Here is a 9,867-nt window from a genome sequence, read left to right on the forward strand (position 1 = left end):
AATTATTTTAACAGCTTATTTGTGGCCAGGATGATACCCAAATAGAAGAAGAAGAAGAAGAAGAAGAAAAAAACACTCTAAATAATAAAACCAAAATCCAAACGTTTTCTTTCCTCAATGTATATATTTAAGTATATTTCATTGTGAGAAGAAAAAAAAGGATAAACAATTCAAATAAAAAATATTCTAGTAGTTGCATACCAATGTGTTACGTTAGGTAGTTATGTCATATCAAGGAAAAAAAAAAAAGAAAGAAACCTTTGCAGTTGTGTGCTGTAACCAAAAAAATAATAATAATAATAATAATAATAATAATAAAAAATGCACCAGAAAAGAGTTTCTGAGTGCGGTTTGTTCTGAGATATCGGTTATTGTTTTGTTTCTGTAATTGAACGGTATGAAATTTTCGTCCTCGATAATCAGCACAACAACAGTAGAAGTACCGTTTAACATTAAAGTAAAATCACACTTTTGATTTGACACGTGAAGAATCAAACAAGAAGCTAAAAAAGCGACGAGATACCCTGTTTTAAACCATTAGAATTACAGCCAAAATTAATAATAAGAGATTTTTTTTTTCCTTTTTTCTTTTTCTTTTTTTTTTCTTTCTTCTTTTTTTTTTTTTTTTTTAAACAGAAGATCCTGCGCAGACTAGGATCGGTCAGCTACACCGACAGCAAACACAGACATGCTCATAAACAGGGAGACTTCAAAACAAGGAGCAAGGCTTCGGTCCTACACTAACAGGCTTTATCTTTATTTGACAAATATAAGCATTAATCTTAAACAGCCAGCATTATAAATACAATTTAATTCATTCAGGATGGAGGGTGGTGGGTGGGTGGGTGGGTGGTTGGGGGGGGGAAGGCGGGTGTAGGGGGTTGGCACAATCTTCAATTCCAGTTTTAACGATTTTAAATTTAACATAAAAAAAAAAATACTTTCCGGAAAACTGATAAAAAGAAATTCTGACGGAAAATATTTCTCTTCTGATCATTTCAGATGCAATGAAAAAATCCATTAGAAGTCTATATATATATATATATATATATATATATATATATATATATATATATATATATATATATATACATACATACATATACACACACACACACACACACACACATATATATATATATATATATATATATATATATATATAAACACACACACACACACACACACATATATACACACACGAAAAAGCTGTTTTGATCCATATACTCCACGGAGCGATACTCGTAGTGCAGTGTGTGTTTCAGAAAAAGAAAAAGTACCAAAGGCACGTTCTGGATTGGGACTCGTAGTCTTCATTATCAACATCCAGAGAGTGTATTTCCAAAAAAAAACTGGAGTAGTAGGATTTTTTATTTTTTATTTTTTTGCACAAGCTCTCCAAAGCTGAAGAAAAGTCGTGAGCACGGAACGAGGGTTTTTTTTTTTTTTCTTCTCATTCTCAGGGTGACTCCAGACCCGTGATGAAAGCAGCCATTTTAGAAAACAAATGACAGGGATGATGTGGAGAGGTGGAGTAGAGCGATGAGGAGCTTTTTAATCCCACACAGGTAAGTGTCAGGCCAGAGCCATGGGGCACCACGTGTCACCACGTACAGACGCCGCCACGTCGCTGGTGGACATTAATCCCACGTTAGTGTACAGACCCTCCTGGCCAGGGTACTTCACAATGGAGCCTGTGGTGCCTGGAACTTCTATGTGACCCACCATAGTAGAGGAATTCACCTGGAATCAAAATAAAATACATATATTTAATAATAATATCAATAATAATAATAATAATAACCATATGTTCCATTTCACATTTAGAAATAACATATTTTAAGCCCTGTTAAAATAGTATAAAGAAAAAATGTCATTAATAAATAAATGTAAAAAATGAAATACTACTGATAATAAAGTAAATATTTAAGAAATTACATATAATTACATAGAATTGTTTAGAATTACCAGATGACCAGTTTAACCAGTTTAACCAGTAAAATTCTTTTGTCAGGTTCCTCAATAGAATCCACATAGAACCTTTAAAGTACAAACTAAAGAAACCTTAAAGAATCTAGATTTAACATACAGTGTATGGTGGACTGCTGCCATGGTAACTAAAATACAGCATATAGATCCTTTCTGAAAACAAAATCTTTCTTTAGATATTTTTTTTTACTATTTTTATAGATTTGATTTCATATAAACTGTAATTGCATGAGTGTAATAGTTGAGGAGTGTTGCCATGGCAACTAAAATGTTTAGATCATTTCTCATAAATAAATCATATTTTTTAACATATATATATATATATATATATATATATATATATATATAACATTTTTATATATTGTATTACGTGTTAAATGTGATTATATGAGTTGCATGCATGAGTGTTGGCATGGTAACTAAAATGCATGTATAGACCGCTATACATTTCTCAAAATGAAATTCGATTTGATATATTTGTTTATATTTTCATATTTCATTTCATATCAAAATGTGCTCATATGGAATGTATGGACGAGTGTTGCCGTGGTAACTACAGCTCGTAGATTATTCCGCATAATAAGATCATATTGTTCTGAATGTATATATATTTTTTAAAACATTTTTTTTTATATACTGTATTACAAATCAAATGTGCTTATATGGATTGTATGGAGGGGAGTTGCCATGGTAACTAAAGGTTATAGATCGTATCTCAAAATAAAATCATGTTTTATATATTTTCCAAAACATTTCTATACATTTTTGCTTCATAGCAAATGTGATTCTAGGATGTTTTAGAATCATTTTATATTTTCCTACATTTTTATTTTTAAAAAATTACATTATTATATATTATTATATAGTAGTTACAGTTCTAGTTGCGTCCTATCAAGGGGTAACATTATATTACATATATATATATATATATATATATATATATATATATATATATATATATATATATATATATATATATATATATGTTATATAACACATGCTATAACCGAGGTCACAGCCACCTGCGCAGATGGAGGACTGTTCTTCGAGTTCTCTTCTGAAGCAGAAGATGATGATGATGTTGGAGTCACGGGGACAGAGCTGCTTCCTGCTGATCAAAACAAACCCTCTGTTAGATTACAGGCATTAAACTCAACACATAAACTCTTATTGTGATCTTTCATTCCTGTCACTGACCGGACGACCCCTTTGTTTTGTTCAAGTTTTTCGGTTTTCTTTTTCTCGTCTGAATACCTTCCTTCTTCATAGCCAGGGGTCGTGGTACCTAATGAAACACAGGTGGAGATTTTAGCTGACGTTCTCGCGTTATTTCATGTAGAACTCAGATCGGAGTGTGTCGTTAGAAGTCATGTTTGTGGGCTACGCACCCCGTGTAATTTGGTGTAAAGTCCACAGGCGTTGCACACCGGTTCCCCCTCTGCGTTTCTGCGCCACAGGGTCGTAGTGCTGGTCTGGCAGTTTGCACAGGAAAGACCGACTCTTCTGGAAGATGACTGCATACACACACACACACACACACACACACACACACACACACAAAAAAAAAGCAATCGCCCGTTAACTTTCAACAGCTTTCGACTTTCAACAACTTTGATTTCTTTCTTATCTCACCGGAAACATTGATCACTCTGGCGTATCTGATCTATAACTGATACGCGAATAAATCTGCATCGTTTTAAGGTTTTTGTGTTCCGTTTTCAGACGGAAGACCGAAATAGCTTCTGTTACACTTTTCTGATAGCATTCAGAGGAATTTCCTATAGTTTTGCAGCTGCAGACTCCTTTACGAGTAAAAAAAAAACAACATTATTTTCTGAACTTCTTGAACATTTAACTCGTGATTCAAAAGTGTGCGAGAATATTTCATCTATTTATTTATTTTTTGAGCCGGAGAGCTTTTAATTCTTGAAATTTCCACTAACAGAACACGCTCGGTCCAAGATGACCAGCTAATAATAAATATCGATAAACTCGATCATAAATATAATATAATATAATATAATATAATATAATATAATAACTTTGATAATGATGGGTTATGTTTTTTCCACCACTATAACAAAATAAAATGACAGGCTATGCTTCACAAACTTTAATCACTGATTCAGAGGCTCAAAAAAAACAAATATTCAAAAATATAAATTACAAAAAAAAAAAAAAAAAAAAAACCTAATAATTAATTATTGAATGATGTTGCAGAATAAATTGCACTTCACAGAGCGTGCTGTAATCTAATATTTAGATAAGTATGTGCTGCAAATCACAACACACCATAAACCTTCCATCAAAAGTTATATTTATTATTGCTTTGTTATGATTATTAACCCGTTTTAACTGGTCTGTTGAAACCCAAAAAAACAAGTAGGTGTATGAATAATGTCGCTTGGACCTACACTCAGAAATAAAGGTACCAAACGGTACTTTTCCCTGTACGGTCGTAGTATTAATGGTACATATTTTGTACTACTTATCTTTCACCTTGAAAAGTTAATAGTTATAGTTCACCTTGAAGAGCAATTTAAATAAAATACATAATTCGACCTTATGGACCACTAAGCCAGTTAAATCCAGACCTCATGCACCTTCTACAAAGATCTACCCTGGATTACTTGCTCTAGACGCAGGGTAAAAAGTACAGTTTGGTATATTTATTTCTCAGAGTGTATCCAACGAATGTGTAGGTGGAACGTTTCGAAATTAGAAGCTCTGTCACATCAATAAATACTGAAAATATTACCACAAACGTTTAAATAATGAACCAAAAATAGCATTGAATAAGTTGATGGCGTTTCTAAAGCTGTACTGAGATCCAGGTCTAGAAATAAAAGTACTCTACCATCAAAGGGTACATCTATTGTACATTTAGTATATATATATTTAAGGCACAGCACACTAAATCTACCTGAACGTACACGATCTGTACCTTCCCAAATAATGCTGCGACAAGGAAATGTACAGTTTGGTAGCTTTGACTCAAAAACAAGTGAAATAATGTCGCTTGGATCTAATGTTTTCAGTTCAGGAAGAGAAATAAACGTAAACATGTAATAACGAGTCTAATATTGATAGAGTTGGGATCACGTTTACGAAATAAATCTGTACGGAATTTATTTTACAGTTAAAAGAGTCCTATAAAGAGTGGAAGAACCAGGTCTAGTGTATACTCTTTCAGAAAGAAACGGTACCAAACTATACTTTTCCTTGTCGCTAGAGTGGTCTCATCAAGGGTACTTCTTCTCTTTCATATGTTATTAAATAATTTAAGGTACATCACTACATACACTACTAATCTCCAAGCAAGTACACCACATGAACCTTTTCCTTACAGATCAAACACACACATTAAAGGTACTAAAGCTGTCCTCCACGTGCTTCCTCCTGAGCAACATGGGTGCAATTCTAAGGGTGCTAATAAATCCATTTTAAGAATATGTGTGTAGGTCATTAAATAAATAATAGGTCTTACAAAGAGTGTGAGAACCCCTGGTTTCTCGGGTTTGTTTTTTAAATATTACGCATAGTATTTTTGTCCTCAGTATTTGTCACGTGCGTTTTCTCCTCTAGCTGTGTATAAAAAAATAAATAACAGCTATTAAGGAAATAAATCTGTGAGGATTTTTTTTTTTTTTTCTCCACATGACATACCCCCCCCCCCCGCTTCCCCTCACCTCCACCACCCCGGGAACATTGTGTGAAATGAGGAGGCTCACCATGCGCTTCTGCGGCTTAATTAATGGTCGGCTCAGGCCGTTCATTTTGCTGTACAGGCCGCAGGCGTTGCAGAGAAAGTGACCGGTGCCGTCGCGCCTCCACAGCGGGGTGGAGATGGAGCCGCAGTTCACGCACTCCCGACTCTCCATCGCGTCGTCGAGGAAATCTAGCACACACACACACACACACACACACACGTGCACGTCAATGAGGCGTAAATTAATCGGCGCTGCGTCTGCCTGCTCTAATTGGGTTCGTTTGTTCCGTCTCGTACCACCTGTGACCATCTTTTCAAGATTTTAACCTCAACCACAACTCATCTGGAAGAATTTATTATATATATATATATATATATATATATATATATATATATATATATATATATATATATATATATATATATATATATATATATTTAAAAATTGCTAATAGATTTGCCAACATCACCTAGCAAATATAACCTTTTACAGAAAACATTTATTTATTTATTTATTTATTTTTAATATTTATTGAAACATTTCCTATATTTCGGAATACGTTGTTCGTTTGGGAATCGGACCTAAAAGAACGAACATTAAATTATATTAAATTATAAAAAAAAATTCACAACAATTAGAGCAGGCCTCAATCGGCTCGTTTTAGAGCCCTTTGGAGATTTTAGGTTAGAATAAAATCCGACATTAGGTTTAATAAAGCTGTTTTGCGTAAAAGTCGGGTAAAATTCATCTCTGCTCGTCTATATAAATCTAGGCTGTATGAATTCCATATTTAACCCATAGTTACTCATATCAGTTATTTAGAAATAAGGATGACGAGGGAATAAAACGCAGTTTTACTGACAAAAAAAAAAAACGAATTCTTTCAAACCTGATTATAAATCGAGCTTTTCACATCCGCGTTATTACATCAAATCATTTTAATTAGACGCCTTTAGTGTTGAGCATTACTTCTTAAATCTTATAAGACTCAGATTCAAACTGAGTTCACAACACAAGCGTCTATTTACATTCTCTTTTACCATAGGCTATATTATTTTCGATACGTTCGATATATTATTCTCACAAACTCTCAAAAAAAAAACCCAAAACTATTCAGAAGGAAGCTTTGTGGTTTTTATTTGGATTATTGTTGTTGTTGTTGTTGTTGTTGTTGATGTTTTTGTTGTTATGAAGGAATTCTAAAAGATATATTAAGAAACTTTGCATGGTTCATGGAGGCACTTTTAAGAAGCTCTGAAATAAATTCTTCCAGGATAATTTTGTGTTCAGAGAGCAAAATTGACACACGCAAATACACACACACACACACACCAGACTTTGGGAGAGTGTGTATCCTGTACCTGCAGGTCCGGGTCGGATGGAGAGCGGAGACGCTCGGCTTTGTAATGAATGCAGCATGGAGTTATCGAAGGGTCCCGCGGGCCACGCGGTGGGTAACTGGGGCAGTTGAGCTCCCACGTAGGGCGCGTACGGCCCGGTGTAGGAGCCGCTCAGGGGCCGCGACAGATACTGCTCCCTGCCGCTGGCGTTCAGCGCGGTCGGGTAGCTCGAGTCCCTTGCCGTGCCGTTGTTCACGGGCGGGCTTGGTGAGTAGTGAAAGCGGCTGGAGGTCGCGTGTGGGCTCCCGGTGCTGTATGACGACGGGCTCTCGGGCGCGGGTTGTGACCACGCAGCGTGGCTGCTGACCGCGTGGCTCGGTTGCGACACCGCCGCGCTCGACTGCAGGTAAGGCAGACTCGGGATCATTGGGCCGACCCGTGAGGTCGGCACGTACACCGGCGAGTTGGGACTGGAGTGCATGTAAGCTGCCGACGGCGACTCGTAGGCGGCCAACGTCGAATACATGTCGCCGGGGTCCACCACGATCCCTGCCTTGTGCGCGCCGAGCTTGGCAGCCTGGTCCAAGTCCGCGAACAGCGGCACGTCGTCCGAACTCAAATGGTGGCCGAAGGCTGCGTAGGAGGGCAGCGGCCGCGTGTCTACGCGCCGACTCCCCGCTGCGTCCAGAGGCGACGTCCTTAACTCGTCCCTGCGCTCGCCGTGAACGCAGCTCTGCTCGGACGGCGAGCCCGGGTTACTGGACACTTCACGCTTGACTGTGGACCAGCTGTGCTCGCTCAGGTCCATCCAGGAACCGTGTGGTAGCTCGCGGGGTGTGGAAAACGGATACGAGGTGAGTTAGCCTGCAAGGGAGGAAACAAACTTCAGAACAATGTCGAAAAAAAAAAGAATAAAACAGTAAAATGTACGGCATGCTCACATGGAATCAGGTCTAGTATATCACCACACTAACTAACACTGACACTTTCTCAGGATTCTTGCAAAAAGATCTAGATCTAGAAGAAAACTTGCAATATATATATACATATATATATATATATATATATATATATATATATATATATATATATATATATATATATAAAGCAACAGCTAGATATTCAGTTGTCAAAAGTAAACCATAACGCACTGCGCTTCCCAATTATTGTCTCACATTCCCTTGTTTTCAACGCCTTGTTTTTTTTGTCCTTTTCATGATACATTTAGTAACAGTCGATAAGAGTCTGGAATCGGAGGAAAGTCCAATAATTTTACACTCTTCAATATTTTAACGAAACTCTTCAATATTTCAACATCAGCCAATTCAAATGTTTAAAATAAATAAATAAATAAATAAATATTAAGCCTACACAACACAAATGAGTGTCATTTCCAAGATTATTTACAATTGAGTAAGTGAATTGTAAACAATACGAAAAAGTACCCATGGAACAAAATGTCGCTTTTTGATTTTCAGCATTTTAGCATTTTTAAAGTATAAGAATATGTGAACAGAACTGCACCTCATTGCAGATTCTTAGTATAGTCTCCCTGTCCTGCTGAAGAGACTCCAGAGAAGAACTGAATCCATCCGTGTATGACTCAGTGGAGTTGAGCCTCATCATTATTGCAACCAAAAAAAAAAAAAAAAAAACCCACCCCACACACATAGTAATAGATAGGAAACCAAACGCAATATGTCTTTCCAACAAGGAGATAACCGCGTGATAAGACCCTCAGGAGATAAGAGTTAACGGTGACGGCGCACCCAAAGTGCTTTCCAGCAGCGCAGCAGCGCGCAAACAACTTTTACTCAAACATCTGGATAGAAACTCGATGCAAAACTCGGCGTTTATGAAGGAAAAACTTCACCACTGACCTTCTACTGGTGTTTCTCCATCGGTGTGTTGGCGGTATCCAGTGCTCATGTCACCACTGCGGTTCTCCAAGAACATTTCCGAATGAATGCTTTAGTGGACTTGAAACGACGTTTACAAGAGGAGGGGCCTCCGAGAGTCTGCGTGCTGATTGGATGTGAGTCTGCGCATGCGCAACGGTTATAACGTTATAGGTAGGGGCCGGGACTTTTTATAGTGTATTCTTTCTTTCTTTCTTTCTTTCCTTTCTCATACCTTATTATTCTTATTCATTTGTAAACGAATCAATTCATTTCATCTTAAAACCTCCAAAGGTTGTGAGATTAAACACAAAATATGACATATTTATAATGTTATTTAAAAATAGATTTAAAATAAAAAAGCTAAAAATTGACATTATTCCCTATATTAATCCCTTATAGGAAAATGTACATTTCCAGATTTTTATATAGGCTGTAAAATGATTGTATGATTTTTATTTCATTTCATTCCGTTTATTCAGATTCAGGTTCCTACACAGGCTATTAATTACCGTTAAATTATATAGCCTATAAATACAATATATAAATATAAATATTAAGTATGTAATAAATAAATAAATAAATAAATACATAAATCACGCTCATCAGTTTAGACGTGAAAGTAGAAAAAAATTAAACACGTTTGATTTTGTGATTTAAAAAAAAAAAGACATCATGGGCTGGAAATGTGTTCATAATTATCTAGATAATTGCAAATTTATGTGTGGATCAACCTATCGACTATAAATAAATAACTACACAAACAAACAAACAAACAAACAAACAAACAAACAAATAGGCTACGAAAATAAATTTTAAAACACGTTTATTTAAATAATATTTAAATAATCGTTTATATTATTTTCATTTGTGAAATTATGCTGTAGAATGTTTTTTTTTTAGATGTGTTGTAATATAAGCTATATTATA

The 9,867-nt window shown here is 35.9% G+C and overlaps 1 protein-coding gene across 4 annotated transcripts; it reads right to left on the bottom strand.

Annotated features, from left to right (window-relative positions):
• Window positions 1-1,172: 1,172 nt before the first annotated feature.
• gata6 (GATA binding protein 6) lies at window positions 1,173-9,459 on the bottom strand. Of its 4 annotated transcripts, none has more exons than XM_053651879.1 (7): window positions 8,920-9,459; window positions 7,061-7,903; window positions 5,721-5,887; window positions 3,378-3,503; window positions 3,187-3,274; window positions 3,012-3,100; window positions 1,173-1,743 (listed from the first exon to the last, which is right to left on the bottom strand). In XM_053651879.1, exons 2-7 carry the CDS (start codon window positions 7,845-7,847, stop codon window positions 1,576-1,578), a joined length of 1,425 nt encoding a protein of 474 aa, XP_053507854.1. In that variant the 5' UTR covers window positions 7,848-7,903; window positions 8,920-9,459; the 3' UTR covers window positions 1,173-1,575. The 4 variants fall into 4 exon arrangements, with proteins under 4 accessions (XP_053507854.1, XP_053507857.1, XP_053507855.1 ...); XM_053651882.1 differs by having other exon boundaries at window positions 3,012-3,097; window positions 8,920-9,455; XM_053651880.1 differs by lacking the exon at window positions 8,920-9,459 and adding an exon at window positions 8,564-8,898.
• Window positions 9,460-9,867: the final 408 nt, after the last annotated feature.

This window comes from Ictalurus furcatus, chromosome 20 (assembly GCF_023375685.1).
Source record: "Ictalurus furcatus strain D&B chromosome 20, Billie_1.0, whole genome shotgun sequence".
NCBI lineage: Eukaryota > Metazoa > Chordata > Actinopteri > Siluriformes > Ictaluridae > Ictalurus > Ictalurus furcatus.